At 40.5% G+C, this 20,159-nt stretch overlaps 1 protein-coding gene across 1 annotated transcript in view; it reads right to left on the bottom strand.

The window, feature by feature from the left end:
- slc25a21 (solute carrier family 25 member 21) overlaps nt 1–20,159 on the bottom strand; it is an 85,686-nt gene that overhangs the window by 6,601 nt on the left and 58,926 nt on the right. Inside the window, exons 4-6 of the mRNA XM_085257688.1 lie at nt 10,222–10,305; nt 3,389–3,455; nt 2,517–2,576 (exon numbers count right to left, since the gene is read on the bottom strand). Of these exons, the coding sequence (XP_085113814.1) occupies nt 2,517–2,576; nt 3,389–3,455; nt 10,222–10,305 (211 nt within the window). The remainder of the gene's footprint in view (nt 1–2,516; nt 2,577–3,388; nt 3,456–10,221; nt 10,306–20,159) is intronic.

Raw genomic sequence — 20,159 nt, 5'->3', positions numbered from 1 at the left:
AAGCCAAAAAATTATTTTCTGCTTTCATTCATCTCATCACAATCAACATGCACTAATGTAGCACCGATTTTATACAACTGGCTGTTGCAACACTGCATGTACTTACATTGGTCTGTCTATTTCTGCATCTAAGTGTGTGTGTACATGTGTGTGTGTGTACATGTGTGCGTGCATGCGTGCATGCGTGCTCAGAGCGAGGCGTAATGGGAACATGTCAAGAACGTGTCTATAGCTCATTACTCTTCCTGCCTCTTTATCCTGCTGTCAGAGCCCCGGGACCCATCCTCTCAGAAATGCCTCGCGATGTTTACACAGCCAGCGAGCCACGTTTTAATTCCTTATTTGTATTATTACTGTGTGTGTCCTCATTAATCAGAGTGAAGGCATTCAGCTGTGCCATGCTGAATAGGGGGGAAGAGAGCACCATTCACAACCAATCTGTAATTCACTTGCACTAATGATCTGATGTGATTACAGTACTTGATATGCGAGGGCCTCTGGGGGGAATGGGGTTAGAGGTACTTGAGGAAGAGGAAGGGGTGGAAAGAAGATAGTCAGAAGGAGGCATAAGAAGAGTGGGAAGAGGGCATGATGAATGGGACAGGTAAACATTACTCCAGAAATGGCTGTAAAAACAAGATGAGGATATTCTCCACGCTGGGGCGGCTTTGACACTGAGCTACAGGTAAGCCATCCATCATGGCTGACACTTGGCTGCCACCTGAATAGGTGGTGTGCGGTGACCACACCCCACCAATACAAATCTTTCTAGCTTAAAACTCTGACTCAATATAACAGAAAATCAATTACTCAAGAAGGATGAAACCTCTTCTTACCTCATGGCCTGTGGTGTAGCCAGTCTCCAGAATTAACAACCGCCAAGCAAGTTGGTCAAGTTGGTTTTAAAGTACTGTGTTAAATATTAGACTATTTTGGCTCTACTTCCAAACATCGGGGTTTGAAAGGAGTGGTGACTATGAAGTTTTGTGGGTTCATCTTAATTTAAGAGGCAATCTGTGTTTATGTCCAGGCTATAAAGAATCCCACCTGCTTAACTTGGGGATGAAGAGAAAAAGGTGCTACTATATAAACGATATAATCCCAGTGGGTTGTCCCAGTGTAGCCACGCTGCGATAAAATAACGTGATTAAAGTTAACTAAATGGGAACTTGAAATTTTAATACACTGATTTTTAACTGCCTTTTTTCTCGAATTGGGATTAGTTGCTGTTGGACGTGCAGTTGAGGTTGGGTAAACGATATTATCTGATCAGCTGTCTCAGTTGTTATGAATTCAACCTTTAGATCACTAGCATGTCACAAACTTTGCTGGACTCCTTTTGCTGTTTTAAATTGTACGGTCTGACTTCCCATATGGCTGAGCTTATTTAAAAATGACTGAATGTCACAGCAGACAGGCAGTATTGTTACCGCCATAGCTTTTCTACTTGCTTTACATTCATTGTAGAATTGCAAAGTGATTTTTCGTCTGTGTCAGCAGTGAAGGGGCACACTCATTTTGTTTGAATAAGCATTAATCAAATTGTCAATGGACAAACCAGACTGCAGATTCCAGGATTATACCGAGTGCAAGCACTATGATTGGTGTTGTGACTCCAGGTTACAGATTTGGGTTGTCTTTTATATTAACACAACATACAGCATGGGCAAAACGCAGCACCTGCCCAATGTTAAGTCTGCACCATAGTCTTATGGTAACTGTTGCTGTTATGCAACATTTAGCTCCTTCCTATCTTCAATTTAAAAAAAAATCTGAATAGATTCTCACACAGTGTGAGTCAATGAAATGAAAACAAAGTAATTATTACTTGTGTAATTTTAAAAAAGCCTTCTAATAAGCTGCCAGTTATACTGGATTAACACATACGTAGCAGCACCGAACAAACGCTTGTAGTTTTTGTGGCTGCTCTGTTGCTGGGAATGAAGCTCATAAAAGCAAAGGTTCAGCCAGAGACATGGAGTCATTAGTGCCACACTGATCACAGCTGATGTCCCAAACTGAGTGCCAACTACATATAAATGTTGCTTCATACATTTAAATGCTAAACTGAGGTGAAAGTGGAACATTCAGGGTTTGTTTCAGAAGTTCTAAAAATGACATTGACAGCTACATAAATGACTAAATGTGTGCTGAATTGCTCGCACTATGCCAACAGTATTAATTTAAGCTCTGGAAATCATTTCATGTTTATCTTGTCCAATGTGTGACCAAGATAAAAAACACAAAATGAGTAAGAATTTCCCTTCTAAACCTATTCCTTCATTACTAAAAGTTTTACATGAAACAGCACTGAAAATGAAATGTTAACAAGGACATTTACATTTTTATTAATTCATTTGCCTGGCAAAATTATTCTTGGCATTTGTCTTTGTTTTAAAAGCCTTTGGCAGGTGAGCTGTTTTTATACTCTAAAACATTATTCCAAATCCGGTGTGCGTGCGTATTTCTTTTTTCAAGTGAGAGTGTATTCAGGTGTCCCTGGATGGAAGACTCACCACACCGGGAGACAAAGGGGTCAAATTCAGCAACTTCTTGTACTGCTCAAAGGTGAAAAACTGCAGTGGGAAAGATCAGGATAAAAGCGCTGTCAGAAAGTGACATCTGTGCACACATACACACCCACATATGGTGTACATAAAGAAAGCTACCTTAAAAACACACAAAAGGAAAGGGGGAACTACATGAAGATTGCATGTATTTAGTAAACGAACATGAAATGACGGTACGCTTTGAATTTCAGACCTTGATCTTTGTGGAAAGACAAAAGTCTCAAAAGCAGACAGATCCACGGATCTGTTTATTTGACCAAGGGCAAAATGCCAGCAAGACTGTTTTAATCGGAGCTTTAATTTGTTTTCTGGCTCCAGACATTTCTCACCACCTAGCTTTGTTCTCAATGTGAGTGATTACCCCATCTTCTCAGTGTGAGTGCTTACTTTTAAAGTTCACACATCCTTGTTTCCAGCATCTCATTACAGAGGTGTTCTATGCCAAGCATCAGGGCCCTCTGCGCCACCCAACCCCCCGCTCACCCCAATCCCTGTCACCCCATTACACGTTAGCTCCAAATGCTAAACCTCATTACAAATATCCAAAGATGGCTCTCAAGAGATGGCTTTCTTTCAAATGCTTGTAAGTCAATATTTGGAAGACCAACAGAATGAACAGGAGTGGCTGAGGAGGCAGACATGGCAGAGGGCGTCATGTGTTTAATCAACACGTGTGTACCATGTTAGAACGATTGTGGTTTGAGTGTTTTCATATGGGAGTGAAGCAGTTTGCCAAGAAACCAGATCCTGAGCGTTGCATCATATGCCGAGAAGCTCTGCGGCCATCAGTGAACAAACGGCCATGTCCTTTGTCTCACCTTGACTGCTCTCTTTGGTGTCTCTGCCAGAATAGGAGGTAGGATTCCCTTGTAGAATCCAAATACTCTGTAGAAAGAGGAAATAAAATGTTTCTCTGTAAAGTGTAAAGTGTGTGTGTTAGTCCCCATAGGGAAATAGTTCCTCTGCATTTAACCCATTCACCCAGTGAAGCAGTGGGCAGCCACCAGTGCAGCGCCCGGGGAGCAGTGTGCAGGGACGGTACCTTGCTCAGGGGTACCTCAGGGTAGCCGTTCAGTGGAGTCGAACCCCCGACCTTCCGATCATGGGGCCACCACTCTACCTAATGAGCTATCCCTGCCCCTCTCTGGCACTGAATTCGACTTAAGTTTTTGTAAAATGTTAGTTTACTTTTACATTGTACGTGTAGTGTATCAACACTACACGTACATCGGATCAACCAAACTGCTGCTGAAATATCCTCTAATACACTGATAACTTTACATCAACTTATTATTCATCGTTGTAATGCAATACAGCTCAACACCACAGCAACTCTAACTTAGGATACAAAGTACAGATTGCATAGGATTTAGGAAGTTTTAGTTATGCATTTTGCCATGTTCCAAGACAAGTTTCAAATGGCTGCTCACTGATTTTCATATTGTATGGAAATAAGTGGAAGCCAATGAACGTCAAAAGGCAGCGTGGTGCAGTGGACAGCACTGTCGCCTTGCATCAAGAAGCTTTAATCCACTATTCAGGGCTATGCATGCTTGATAAAGACTTGGCTTTGCGTGATGTCGCAGTGACTTGCTAGTCAAATTTGAGTTAAGGAATTCATACAATGTGCAGAATTCCTGTTTAAGGTTTATATAAAGGTTTAAAAATCACAAAGGGATTGGCGTGACATTTTCTCTTCCTCCTTATTCAGCAAGGCACATTTTCAGATATACTTTCAAACCACAAACCCTGGTAAACATGTTCTACATGAATATGCTGAGGAAATGATTTAAGGGTGTTTTTTCAGTATTTGATATGTTGGATATTTCAGAAGCAGTAGCTGTATAATTTTAGTCAATTTGGTCGTTTGCCTGTGCTCGATCATACATCCAGCCATGATTTAAGGCAGAGTCAGAGCCAGGAAAAATAATAAAATGATACAGTGAGTTATTCATATTGAGATGTGTGCCTACATGGAACACAGGCTATATTTTGGAAAAGCGAATTTTATGTAATGCCTTCACAAACTAAATGAACAGATTGTTAAATTAGTCATTAACACACTTATTGGGTGCTTTTTTTGAATTATATACAAATCTCTTCTTAACCTTTCCATGCTGTGTTCAGATTCACTCAGATTCTTGGATATAAGCTGAGTTACCCTCTCATAGGTAAATGCCCCTTTGTAACCAGGTGAGGTATGTTAACGGCTGATGGAAAAGTAACAAAAGAGCACATATATAGATTCACACGAATGTCTGACTGGTTTTTGATGTACACATGCAAGAGGACAGTAGTAGGCTTTGTTTTGCACACTGCATGTTTCGTATACATTCAGAAGTGCACACACATGCATTTCCCACAGCCTTCAGTTAGGTCAAAACATGTTAGAACATTTAGGACATTTGTTTGAACTGGTCTAGTTTACACTAATGGGGCCAGATTGACATACTTTAACTTTTTCTTACTAGTGTAATATGTTGTTTTTGTCAAACTTTACCACGTGTGCCACAGGCTCCAGGTCTAAAACGCAGCACATCTGAAGCATCGGATACTTTGAGTCATTAGCTTTTGTGTTGATAGCAAACTGTTCCTGGCAACAGCTACCTCTCCTCCACTATTATCATTCCTAAATGTTGTTTTAAGGGGACTGTCTTGAATTAAAACAGGTAAAACAGGTTTAAATCTTCAAAGAAGGGAAGCAGCAGAGGCCACTACTCTTATACTATCAGTATAAAGGACAGGACAGGTCAGGACATTTTTATCCATAATAAATCAATCAATCTGAAGATGGGGTTATGCATGTGTAATTGCGATAAATATTTCAATAAATATTTTGTTTAATTGCCGTGCAAAGCTCAGGGCAACGATGTGTAAACACATAACAAACGTGTTGCTATGGAAAAACTACATTCTTTTGTGGTCACCACCCATCACAAGCTTTTTAGATTTCCCGCTTCCTTGTTTATTTACCATTGAGATATTTTCCATGATACAAATTCCATTCATGGAAAATGCAAAATATGCTCTTCGATCACAATGTTTCAAAGCTTCCTCTGTTCAATTTTTTTGTTGCTACCTTACTTCTTGAAAGAACACTTTCAAATGACATCAGTGGTTATTGTGAAACTGCAAGATGGCCTTAATAAAAAAAGTTTCATTCAGCTGTTTTCTTTTCTTTAAAAAAAAAAAAAATACAAAACAAAATAAATATTCCGTGGCTAGTTATCTGTGCCAGCTCTAACCTCGAAAAGTGAAAACACACATCAGTGAATCAGAGATGCACATTATGACATGCCCTTCATTACAATGTGGAATACAAGTCATTTTGAAGGAATAGTTACCAGAAACCTGATGGCGTTCTGAAGATTTACTTCTAAAACTCAAGGCTAATATTACAAAGTCTTTGCTATGCTACAAAATAAGAATTTCTCTTTCTCGACCTGCAGATAGAGACTCAAGTAGAGGCTCCAAATGTGGGTTGATGCACAGCTAAAAAAAAAAAGGTTCAGAGAAAAGACACGATTTACTCGGTATTTCTCAGTTGTTTCAGGAAATCATCTAGCCTCCCCCCCATTTGTCATCTAAACAAACACACCACCCTGACAGCAATTAATGGGACTAAGGAGTCAAAAACTAATCTTTTAGGCCTTTCCAAGGAGTTTACTGACAAATAAAAAGTAGCCTTATTACCAAAAATAATTTCTTTATCTAAAAATAAAAAATAATAGATAATAATATTCTGTAAATGTACACATGGTCATTAAATATTTGTTGTGGCGAAGGGAAAGCGAAACTATCAGAGAGGGCAAACTGATATTGAATACAAGTCAAAGAGGACAACATGGCGTGGCCGACTGTATCCTGTGAACAGCAGCACCAGCTCTGTTGTGGCAACATTCTCTAAAAGTCAACAGAGATGATCTTGGTTGATTGGGTACAAGTGTAAATATTTTTGCTGCTGGAACACATTTCCACTGACTATAACCTGAGACCGACAGGCGATTACGCTTGCACAGAATCCACAGCGGCGAGGGCGCCTAGCAAAAACAGCAGCAAACCACAACTAATTATCAAAAGACTTTTCATCAGGTGATCCAGCCTATTTGATCAACACCTGAAGCTACACAAGCAGCGCTGGGTCTGGGTAATTGAGCCCGCATTATCATGCCAGAGCAAGGGATTATCGCTGAGCAAAATGCTGCCTGGAAGCCAAAAATGAATCTCTTATATGGTTTGTGTAAACAAGTTATTTCAGTCAGACGGAAGGCCTTTCCCTCTCCTCTCTTTGTCCATGCAAATGGTGGCCACAGATTTCCCGGGTGTGGTCAGGCTGGGGAGCCACCAGGTGATGAAGGAGGAGTGAAATTTGTTACAGAACAAATATGGCCTCTAGTGAGTGGCCATCATTTGAATCCTTATTTGATTGCCAATGTAAAGTACACACTAAGTCCCTTTTTGTCTTTCCTAAACAAATGGCCTCCTGACACAGAGCGAGGGATGAGGGATGTGTATATCCCAGCATTAGTTGGGTGTACTTGTATGCTTGTGTGTGTAATTTGGCTTTCATTTTCATAAACCTTTCCTTTTTTAACAGCCTTCATCCATCTGGAGAGAAGCGTGTCAGTGACACAACTACACAAAAAAGACCAACTAAATAAATCCACTAACAGCGATACCAGTGACAGAAATAAAAACAGACAAAAATAGCGTAACAGTGAAAATGTGCAAACCTGGAAAGTTGCTGCGATTTACATTTTGGAACACACATTTTATTTTCACAGTCTTTGAGGAAACTGAAAAATGTTGCACAGGGAATATTTTAGCATTTCCTAGTGCCTGTTAAAACTTGACATTGCTCCTAACAGGAACTAAATAACAGAATTCCCAGTGGCCAGGATTAAATCCACCAAAACTGCTTCCGTTTATGCAACTTAGATGTCACCTAAGTCACGAATAGCTATAACTAGAATAAAAAAAACCCTGTGTTACTGACGTAAGAGATTGTACGATAAACACTTTTACCTGCTGTAACAAAAGGACGCTATAGCACATGTTGTGGTTGTCAGGGGTTTGAGATTTGGATTAATCTAGCACAGTCTGTAAGATAAGTAGGTTTAACAGTAGTTTAACAGTATACTGTTCTTTCTTGCTTTGATTCTGAATCATTAGTTTTTATTCATCTCTGGCTTTCTTCCACATTGTGTCTTTTGTCCTGACTCCCTCTGCTCACCCCTTACCGGTCGCGGCAGACGGCTGCCCCACCCTAAGCCTGGTTCATGTTTCTTCCACTTAAAAGGGAGTTTTTCCTTCCCACTGTTGCCAAATATTTCCTCATAGTTGATCGTATGATTTTGAGGGTTTTCTTTCTAGTATTATTGGGTCTTTACCTTTCATTATAAAGCACCTTGAGGCAACTCTTGTTGGGATTTGGCACTATATAAATAGAATTGAGGATTAGATATATGTGTATTTTCCTTTATAAATGCAATGCAAGTAGGTCAGTTTAGGATCAAAACTAAAAACAGAAGAAAGCAGCTGGCCTTGACAATGTCTCTTTACCTCCTTACTATATCTCCATCAAAAGCTCACTAATAATCTTGGACTATCTTTCCTTTATAAGCTATAAAACTTAATTTCCCTTCAGAGATCCCAGTTATGCATGTTTCCAAAAATGCCAAATATTCCTTTAACCTCTTCCTTTCACCGTCGCATTTCATACATGATCTGGATCATCATAATCGTATCTGCTCTTCTTCACACTACCACGAATGTATACATATTTTTTGCATGGGTGGTCCCAGCTGGATTCAACCCCACATCCCTCAACCCTACAGTGTTAGTTCCAGGCATTAGTCACTCATCTTCAGTATTTCCACCGTTCTCATGTAATGCATGGACCCTTTTAATATAACCATGGCCGCGCTTTGGGTCCCGACCCAGTCTCTGGATACCACACTAGCAAAGAATGCTAGAGAATAGAGTCTTTTTGTTTGCCTCCAGACGGAAACACTTAACACATGCTCACGCTGCTGCACCCACATGCAAAAAAAGAAAGAAGTGCAGACTGTAAGGCAATACACAACCAAGTGTTAGTGAGTGTAGTTCACACGGTCACACACTTATGAGCACAGCTACAGGATTTCATGCTATATTTCAGAGATGGCAAATGTAAAATTTTAACAGATATAACTCTTAATTCGTGTTAAGCATTCACGTGCATCTCCTTGTATATGAAATTAAATACTATAGGTGCAGCTATTGTGTCCAGGCTTGTGTCTTTCTTCAGCTTAGTCACTGAGCTCAACTTTAGAGCTCAGGTTTCCTCCCTCACCGCCTCAAAGAGGGAGAGAGAGAGTGAGAGAGAGGTCTGGTGTTGGCCCTGTTCTGCCATGAGCTGACGGGAGAAGTTTATTTTTAATAATAATTCTACAACAGTGGGGCCTAACACTATTTATATAAATTATAACTAAGTGGTTTGGCCTGTAGGTAATCCTCAAAGTGCTACTGGGGAGTGATTACATACTCAGCAAAAATATACTGTTAATGATAATTGGTCGACAAGGAAGTGGATCTTCCGTATTCAGTGATTCTGCGGCACGTCTCGACTTTGTTAGATGAGATCACACTCAAACAGCACTCAAAAGCTTATGTTGATATTGTAAACGCCACGCTTTATGTCAACCATTTTATGTGCCAAAAGAATTCTCTGGAAATTCGTACAAGGTTAGTCCCGCAGGACACACCCAAAAAGTAGGCAAAGAAGCGTTAAATGTCACACTGTCAGCATGCGTATGGGGTGAAGAGGGCATGGCTACTGTAACAGCATAAGTGTGTGTGTTGAACTCCAGCCAACTGAGGATTTCTAACTGTCACTAGCCAGCCTCTTGCCTTGCGCTCACTCACACCTTGCAGCAGATCAACTTTATATCCGCAGTAAAGCTGTCGGCTCATCGTAAACAGAGCGAGTGGCAAACACTTTCTCCTACGCCTGCTCTATCTCACAGACCTTTGACAGGGCAGGCAGACGAGGAGGGAGCATGGCAGGATGGCTGTCTTTAGTTAGTCTACTCGTATCCTGTACGAGATACAGCGTATAATAAGGTATGTTCAGTGGTTTGCTGCACGATATTTTTGGAGGCTGACAGACACATCAGCCATTTTTAAGGAAGCCAAACTGTAATGCTCACATCCTTATAGCCACCAAACCACATAACTTTTGGTTACATTTAAATAAAGCAGCATGTTTGGAAGAAATGTCACTCACAGCATAGCTGACTACATACTTTTCTCCCTGATATGCTGTTAGTATGACAGCAACAGTAGCTTTTCCTAAGAATTAAAGACATAAAAAGCATAGCATACCTATGGACACAACAGCATAAGCAAACACCAAGTTTTTGGTGGCCAACTTAAAGTTTTGCCTTGATGTCACAGTACATTTTATTGTTCTAGGTTGTTGTAATAAAGATGCATTCATTGAGTTTGTGCTTGACTTTTGCCCCTCAAGGAACTATTAAAAAGAAATGAATTTAATAAGCATAGGCAAATAATGGCACTATCAACCTTTGTGTTTTTCATGTGCAGGAAAACAGAAAGACTCATGAGTGGCTTCCCGTGTTATTTTGAATCACTACTGAGGATAACCTACCCTTCACTCTGGAAAATTGTCCGGAAGCAGTGACCCAGGCTCTTGTAGCTGGTGGGGTCAGTGGTGCCTCTTTGGATCTGAAACCTGCAACAAGAAATTTCTGATTAAAAATTCAGTTACTTTAAATATTATGATCATCAGCTCCATCAACTTATGTTAACTCTGCATAGGGACTGTTATCATAGCTAGATGTTGGTTTCTTTTAATTTCTATCCTCATTTCCTGTGTAGGCTATACTCCGACATGGCTTCAAAAGCACAAATTTGAGCTTGTTTTCCCTCTATTTTCTTCCCTCTCTTTTTTCCCTCCTCCACTATGATGAGAGGCTCCTTCCACTCAGTGCAGGAGAGAACTTAAACATTTATTTAACCCAACTGATCCAATTAACCATGCAACACACCAGGACCAGGCCTTTTGCACAAAGCATTTCAGGTACTAACATGCCAGCAAGCCTATAGTAACAGCTCTTGAGTTACGTGTAAATTTTTAATACGATGGAGCCAGTCGAGTGACTTTTTGTTGTACAGCAAACATGCAGGTACCTCTCTAATAAAGTCTGGTGAGCTGTGTGTAAATCTTGAAAGAATGAATAGAAATCATGCTTGTTAGTGGTAAAGAGCTTCAGGTACTCATTTAAGACTCCTCATTTAACACCACTGTATGCCTTGGAATTAGAGAAAACATGATGAAATAACTAACGTCTTATATGTGAAATGAGATGATGACAACTGTGTTTAACAAGATGACAAAATCTAACTTGAAGATCTTAAATAACATTAGCAATTCTGAGGAGCGAAGCAGGAGACACGAGTAAAAAAAGCAGGCAGTAATGGGACAAGAGAAAGATTCCCTCCTCATATGGCTTCAACTTCTAGGTCACAAGGTCAGCAGTAAGTCGTCCACGCGGGTGCCTGATGGGGCCATAAAGAGCCCCCAGGTTCCAGTGGAGGGGAAGTTTAGTGGGGTGAGCGGCCTTTCATATCACTAACAGATTAACATCTTAGAGGGGTGTCCCTCAAATCCTATTTGGTGGATTCCCAAATAGCTTGTAACTGGTTCCTGAAAACTAGTAAAAACAGGATAATAAATAGATGTCTGACACCATATTAAAGACAAGAAGAAAAGAAGGACTCAAGGTATGAGATGATGGTGAAACAGGGGGTACTGGGAGGAGGCAAAGACCAAGAAGATTTAAGACCACAGGGGCTTGTAAACAAATTCAAATCTGGCTTAATTAGAGTCATATGATGAAGGGGTCAAGGATGGAAGGCACTCTGTCCTCAGTCTCCCCCTGTCTCCTTTGCTTGCCCTACTTCGACCCGAACTGGCCCTAAGAGAGTGAGGTTGGCAATGCCGTGGTCCAGTTCCAGCCCCCTGACTCCACTCGTAACCCCGGGGTCACCTCATTTCCTCATGGCCCTCTTCTACCCTGTCATAAAAGCCAGGGACCAAGCAGAAAGGCCCAGGGAGTAGAAGATAATAGGGATGAATATAAGAACTTATGGCAGCAGGGGAACTGTCAGGCCCCTGGCTAGGAAACTGCTTGTGTTGCTTTTCACAGCAACCAGTTGTAGAAAACAAGACCCAAAGCTTCAGTTGGTTGTGAGTGGATGTCCTGTTTGGGGGGATTTGTGCAGACAAAAAGCTCTAGTTTCTGTTAACACGGCCTCAGTGAATACAAAGATATACTGGTTGGCTGAAGAAGAGCAAAAGATATCCTTTATATTGCTCTGGCAGATTTGCTTGGCCTTGGAGTCAGCCCTGCAAGTCATAAACTCTACAGACGGAAGACCCAAGGAAAACCCTGGGGCTTCTTTAAAACACACTGCTTGGAGCATCTTCTTCAATCATCAGTGAAAGCTAATGGAGATACAGTATACCAAGAGGTGATGAAATCTGCAAGTTCATCAAGGCTCCCCCATTTGTTCTTCACCCACATCCTACTCTCTCTGTACTTGTGCTTTATAGGCCCAGAGCTACCCGGGAGAGGGTGAAGGCGAGGGCAGGTTGGTGATTCTGCAAACGAGACAAGCACTCTTGTTTAAATAATACGAAAGACCTCGTCCACCTGACCTCCAATACCTATAAAAGCACAAATGTCAGGCATCCACAAAGATGTCAAAAAGTTAAAGGAATGTGCAGTAGAAGGCTAGAGCCCCATTCTTTGTATTTTTATGGATAGCAGAGGAGTGTTTCAGGGCTTAGCAAGGCTATGCCCGCTCCCAGACCCTTGTGGTAATGGGCTTGAATGGGCCACCGACAAAATGGGCTGTCATCTCATAGATGGTGAGATGTGGAGGTGAACCTACAGACTGTGTTAAAAAAAAAAAAGCCTATAGGAAGGGGGTTGCTAGGTTGATTCAAGCGCATAGGTTTGACTGGGCAGATTTAAAAGCCTTTCTTAAGAGATATGGATATTCCCTTAAAAGAAATTAATAGCTGGATGAGTTTGATGACTTGCTATTTATTTAAAAACTCTTATTTATAGCTGTTCAGACAGACTGACATTTAATTAAAACACTAAGTAGAGAAGTAATGACCTAATCTACAACAGGCAGTTACCTATACCTATCTATTATACTGTAGTATTTCATATAGTGCAATTTTCCCCAAGTATGAATGTTTTATGATTTATGTGTTTTGCTGCGTATTTGGACTGGTTGCTACAGTGAGAGCCTTGATCTGCCCATGCCTTCTCTCTTGGAATGCCAAGTGCTTTGACAAAAAAGGAGAGAAACAAAAAATATGATTGAAGAAAAAGAAGAAGTGAATCACAAGGGGGAGGAATGAAAGTTGAGCAATTTCTCATGTTAGATCTGAAGTACATAAGACAATCCAGAAGGAAACATAAAGGGGAAGTCTATTTTTTACAACCAGACAGTTAATTTTAATGAGCAGGATCATAAAGATGGTAAAAGTCCATTGCATTGGTACATGAGGTTACGACCACATTTCCGACATAAATGGTCCAACATGGCAAATTCCTTCAATTGTGACTTTAGCCATACAGTCTTGCATCAGGGTAAAGAGCCAAAATAAAAGGCTCCCGTCTTATTGTTTTGACAACGGAGATGACTTAGTCCCACAGAGTAAATAGTGTGTTCGATTTAAAAAGCACCATAAATTAAGGTGTATCACACTTAAGTTTGATTTCAACTCATCTATGCCCTGTCCATAAAGAAATGAGCAAAGAAAAAATTGATATATTAAATCTATAATAAAACTGTTACAGGAAAAACTGAGAATAGGAGCAGAAGGGATATAAAGACAAACCTTTGGAGAACAGAATAGGAAAAAATATTAAAGGGGAAGAAGATGTGAGATGGGAGCTCAAGGGAAGTGATAAACTTTTGGTGCTTGCAACACGGCAGGCTGCCAGAGTTTGATCTGGACCAGGCCAGGTTAGGTTTCACCAGCACCCACTGGATCTGGGAAATCCCAAATTATACATGCAGTCTGGATATCAGAAAAAAAGTTAGTCTGGTTGTTAAAGGGGCTACAAAATCCTTCTGTCATTCTGGATTCTCTCTCACACTGATAAAACTGGTTCCTCTGAATCCCAGTGGTGATGTTGGGACTGTTTCGCTAGTCCAGATGTCTGCTCATATGCTGTGACCCTTGTGACCTGAGATCAGGCAGTGTTACTGGAGAAGAGCAAGAAAAAAAGCTGCATAAAACACCATGAGGCAGGGCCAGTCTAAGACTGGGACCTCAAATGCTTTGAGCATTACAAACTTCTGCTTGACTAAGAGATAACTCTGTGTTAGAGTGGACTGTGGCAAATTTAGAACGTGACTGCTGCAGAAGTGGATCAGATAGGTGGAAAAAATGAGCAGTCTTACCACCATTTCCAGAAAACGATTGCATAACAGGAAGGATTTCTTGGGTGTTTAATCTAGAGTCTTTTAAACTCTGCCAACTGCTGTTAGCTGAAATTATGGCGCTATGGTGCAGTTTTAATTATGGCATCATATAAAAGTAAAAGTAAAACAGTAAAACCTCTTTTGCAGGTTCTTCAAGTACAAATTAAGAACAAAGAAAAAAAACTCAGGTTACTATAACTCAATATTATTTTTTTTTATCATGGCTAAAACTAGACCAACTCTCTTTTTCGATAATTAAGGTACTAGTCTTTCGATTGATTATCTCATCAGTCATAGAGTAGTCCAGGAGAGGACAGTAGAAGCCACGGTTGGGAACTTCTGCAATATTGTTTAGACTCCCATGAGCTACCAACATGACATGTCTCAGCCTTGGCTCAGGTCTCGACTGAATTTGCCAATAATCATACTTAACCTCCTAGGACCTGACATTACATTTTGGGTTATTTAGACCAAAATACTAAATTTTACACAATAAGGGCCTGATATCCACTTACGAGGACATTATACTGCTACTGTTCTATGAAAATTTTAAACGAATATCCTCATATGTGGCTCTTATTTTTCTTAAAAACAAAAATAAGGTAAAAAAAAAAATCTGGTAATTCTTTGTTTTTACATTCATCGGGCCCCAATATGCCGAAATATCAAAGAGAAATTAAAAATGCATGCGGTGGAAGAGTTCGGGTCTTAGGAGGTTAAACTACAGAGGCCTTGTTTCAAGAAATTCAGTCATCTTGCTGTTACATTCTTCATTTGTTTAAACATTTGTGTCATGATGTTTTAGGGTGTAGATGCCAGTTTGTCTCAGGGCTTGTAATATTGTTATTTAAAGACTTACTGATCAGAAAGTTGTTGAAAAAGAGTCACCCAGCCACGTGTGGATAAAGAAGAATACTGTTACCTTTCTCTGTTGCTTTTCTTTCAACTTTCTTTTCATCACATATATCTCTTAAACTCTTTCTTGGACAAACTGCTATCTGCCCTTATCTGGTATCACTGACTAAGAAGTAAGCATAACGCTTTGTGCAAGTGCAGGCCACAGTAATTTTTACTGGACGCCATCCAGATCTTTTAGCTTAAATCCAGTTATTTTAAGAGCTTGAGTGACATGAAGAATTATGGATCTAGTCAGTGATGCAGACCTATGAAAGTTACAACCAAATCATGCCAAGGTTTTTAAATAAGTCTGGAATGCTTGAGCAGTGACTTCTTCTCACCCACAGGCCAGATCACTTTCAGAGCAATGTCAACTACATATTACACACCGTTGTGTAGTCCGGTGCAGTAAACATGCTTGGCTCTATCTGCCTAAACACTGCATGAAAAAATGGGAACAAACTTATACCTACGCTTTAGGCACTAGTACGAAATATCAATTTAATTGGATTTAAAAGATTTAATGACTGAAAGAAAAGAGGCAATCTAGAGAGTAAAGAAACTGCCAAACAACTACGAGTTGTTCCAAAGCAACAACAATTTGTGCTGAGCTTGAAATGTTGTGTAAGAGCGACTCCAATGTGGGAATAGCTTCTCGCGGGAGGCTGGAACTTTAGTAATAAATAAAGGATGCACAGACATGTATGTCTGAGTTTTGAAATGGTGCGGCAGGGGGGCAGCCGTGTGGTTGCAGCACAGTGAGGGTGTAGTGAAATCAAAGCCCTCTATGTTTTTACTCTGTAATTAGTGCACTGGAATGTGAACCTCTTCACTGATAATGAATACAGGTGCTCAACTACAAACACTGACAGGCCATATGCTCTTTACATGCACCTCTATAACACAAACTTCTATAATAATCCATATGACTGTTAGCTATAGCTCAAACAGCTGTGTGTAACTCTAGTAACATCTGTCACAACTGTAAAACTATGGGTGTGGTTTTTAAGGGCTTTTTTATGGTTGAAAGTCAGGTTAAAATAAGTGGGTAGTAACATCTTTCAGACATGCATGCCTTTCTGTTAATCCAACCAAAATGTAACATGTCAGCGGTTTGTCGAAATTTCCATTTAATCCACAATAGCCGTCAACCTAAATGGATTGTTTCTGTAACACTTCCAAAAAAAAGTCTGAATGAATACAGTCATATTGATGTAGGATGATTTTACATATGGGGTGAGTACCAATAAGGACGCCAAAGAACTTGATGATCTAACTCTAGACTTCATTCAGAAGAGTATGGTTTGAAACCAAGAAGAAATGTAGCTTTCTGGACAACAACACAAACAAAAGTTCTTGGGTTGCAAACTGGTGCAACGCCAAGAGCGCAACTGTTGTGCCTTCAGCTGAATATGAGAAAACCAGGCAACCAAACAGGATGACAAACAGACTGTAAGGATCATACAATATAAGCTATTTTTCTGTGATGTTTTGGCATGTTTGAATAAACCCGTGAAAAACACTGATGTAAAAGTCACCAATGTCACGATGACACAAATCTGGCTTGACTAAGCAGTGACTTGCCTGAAAAGAGATGGAACATTTCAGTTCTTAGTTCTTTGATATTTTAAACGTTTTTCATTAAAACTGCTCGACAGAAGGAAGGGTATATTCAGGGATATGTCACTGTTTTTCACTGAACTATTTTTGGACTTATTGATGGCGTCATCTTGGGAGAGCTGCCCACATATAACGCAAGAGCTGACAAACTTATTTGAAGGTGAAGTTGCACTTAAAGGAAGGTTAGAGGAAGGATCATGAGCCTTGTATTGTATTGCTTAAACTCCTTTTGATTTTTTAATGAATTTTATTTTTCACTGTGCAATACAATAAAGTCACAATGGAGCAACAGTTACAAAAAATCAAAAATAACACAAAATCACCATCAAAAAGTCAAACACCCATCATATAAAAGACAGAAGGATCTCATAATGTTTCAAAAGCAATTTAAAAAAAAGATTTTTTACTCTATTTTTGCAGCATCTGCAGAAAGTTTAGTATAGTACTGCACAGGTTTTGGAAAAACTGTGGTTATGATGAACAGAGGTATAAGTTAGGCACATTAAAACACTTGGTAGGAGAAAGATTATGGTTACGGTTAACAAAACCACAAATGTTAATTGCAGGTCTGTGACAAAATGAACTGTCAGCATAAACGTGGGATGTATTGACCGATGCACCTCCTCAACCCACCGCACCCCTACTTTCTGCCTTTCTACATCGTTCGCATTTCAGTCAGGACCGCTTTAGCGAAAGAAAATTATTATTTCCATTTGCAGTAATTTATATTTGGTGGTTCTGTGCTGTTCTAGTAGTCTCTACCCACCCTTTAAAGTGCATCAATGGAAAAAAAGCCTGAAGCAGGAAAACCAGCAGTACAGCTCTCTAGGTTACAGAGGAGAGGAGGCATTAATGCCAACCTATATACACAGATACACAGGATGAAAAGAAAGAGTTGGTATGAAGGTGGGCTGCAAAGCTGCTTGCAGAGAAAGCAGTGAAGACAGACTAAAGTAGAGCATTGCGATTGCGGGGCGATCGTGGCTCAAGAGTTGGAAGTTCGCCTTGTAATCGGAAGGTTGCCGGTTTGACCCCTGGCTTGGACAGTCTCGGTCGTTGTGTCCTTGGGCAAGACACTTCATCCGTTGCCTACTGGTGGTGGTCAGAGGGCCCGGTGGCGCCAGCGTCTGGCAGCCTCGCCTCTGTCAGTGCGCCCCAGGGTGGCTGTGGCTACAATGTAGTTTGCCTTCACGAATGTATGTGTGTGAATGGGTGGATGACTGGTTGTGTAAAGCGCTTTGGGGTCCTTAGGGACTAGTAAAGCACTATACAAATACAGGCCATTTACCATTTTTACCACTGCCATTTGAGTATACAGAATAGCATTAGTTATTATTAGCATTAGTAATACTATTCTACAATACCAGATGAACTATGATTGCTAGCTTAGCTTGACTTTGAGGATTGCCTCAACCTGTGCTATGCTCAATATGAGTAAAAATAATCAACATAATCATATAAATAATTATTCATAGTGTGTTATTAGGATGGCAGACTTGGTAAGTACAACAGTCTAATGAACCATATTACAAACACTTATGTTGAACTGCATTTTTCACCATTGAGAAATGCAAGCGAGCGTGACTAGGCTATGACTATTCATATTGTAGTCCTGCCAAATATGCAGTTCTGCTCTGCCCATGAAAAGAATTGCTCTCTGCCTTTTGAACTGGACTCACAACTAACTCACTCAAGCAATGCACTGACTAAGTTGAGTTTATCCTGCATTCGCCCGGCATGTGTCTAGCTTTACATGTTGAGCGAAGCCTTGCCCTGCGGACTGAGAGCGCTGGGGGGGATTAGAAGCCAGCTTGACTACCGCTGACCTGCCTTTCCTTTACAAGGAAAGATCAGCTATCAGACTGCTACTGCTTTGTGCCCTGCTGTTTGAGGGTTGTGTCAGGGATTCCTCCTTAAGTGCACAGGGGTTCACCAAACAGTTGGGGGCAAACAGACGTGGAGGGAGGAGGCCTGAAACCTCTCACTATCCTTAGTGCTGTCACATGTTGCCCAAAAAGCCTGGATGTCATCTGTCAAAGCCCTCATCAAAGAGCACTTTCAAGCTCAGCAAGTTTCATGCGTGCTGTGACCAAATGAAGGTAGTGTTTCCATGGATACTGCCCCAATTGAGGGCTAGTACCAGGTTTTTCTAATCAGGCTTGAAACAAGCTACTGGCAGGCTTAGTGGTTTGCAGTGACAGCCATGTCATACAACACAATTTACAGAATTGCACAATTCAATACAAATCTTCTAAAATGTACAACAGGGATCTAAAACAAAACATTATATAATCGCTCAACTAACTACAAATTCAGAAGAAAAGATGCAAGTTTAAACAATAGATTCCACATGATATTGATGAAGTAGTTATGTAATAAGGTTTATATTAACAACCGTAGTGGTTAAACAACAACAGGTTAACTGAGACGTTTGCTGAAAAACTGAAACCACAGAAGAATGCAAAAACACGAGAAAGCGTTTGTATTTAAAAGGTTAAAAAGTTGAATGAAGCACAGTTAGAGGACAAAGAAAGAGACTTAGAGGAACAAACAAGGAATACGTAAGGAGAGGATACAAAAAACTAGAATGGCAAAAAGGCAGAATTGGTGCAGAGGGCGACAAGATAGAAAGAAGGAGTGGCTCCGTCAGAGCGATTGCTTAAAAAATATGGGGCCTTATTAAAACAAACACATCCGATCATGTATGCACTGTAGAAGCAAAAATAGCTTCCCTGTGACACAAGCTGCTTAGGCAGACACAGACATGAGGAAGGTGTGGTTTCATTCTCTGGAAGGAAGCACAGCATAAGGGTTGATGGGAAGCTGTTTCAGATGTGTGTGTGAGTATGTTTGCGCATGCATGTTTATAAGGGTGGAGCTCCATGTAACAGGATCTCAACATGAAGGGAAATGCGGGCTCATTGAGACTCTCTAATGAGAGGGGGAACCTGATCAGATTCAGATGGGGTGCCCCGAGCGCACAGCCCCCCTACAGAAAGTGCCGCCCGACACCCTTTGTTACCTCCAAGTGAGCTGAGAACAGCCCATGAACCATGTAACTAGGTGGTTTCCAGGTTAATGAAAAGCTGTAACTCCGGTCCCACTGTCTCTCTCGGCTAGAGTGACGACTGCCCTCCCCTTCCCATGTCGTATCACCCCCCACCCCCCCCCCCCCACCCCCTTCTTCACCTCCACATTCCTGCCCATGTCCATGACGGGAGTATCAGGGTCAAGGGCAATTAACTTTGCTTTGTGCGAAGTATGCTTTATTTATATCTGAGGCTTTTTATTATCCAGAGGAGTGCACAATATAAGAAAAGTCAAAACCTCTGAGTGGTATATTTTGAATTAAATTATCTGAAATTGTATGACAATTAACAGAAATGTGCATTATATTACCAAAAGGGCAATTCACACTAAATTCACTTTGCAGTTAAGAATTTTTTTTATCAAGACATAACCTCTACTGATTCATTTGCTGCACAAAAATATAAAATGCTGTCTTGTGCCCAAGAAACTGTATGTTTAACTCTCTTTTAACGATGAAAGCGGTTGTAA

The sequence above is a fragment of the Mchenga conophoros genome, linkage group LG19, assembly GCF_057382185.1.
Source record: "Mchenga conophoros isolate Kocher_MC1m ecotype Shallow Benthic linkage group LG19, M_conophoros_male_GT1.1, whole genome shotgun sequence".
In the NCBI taxonomy this organism is placed as follows: domain Eukaryota; kingdom Metazoa; phylum Chordata; class Actinopteri; order Cichliformes; family Cichlidae; genus Mchenga; species Mchenga conophoros.
The sequence above is the reverse complement of the archived record's forward strand: the minus strand, read 5'-3'. Positions and strand labels throughout refer to the sequence as shown.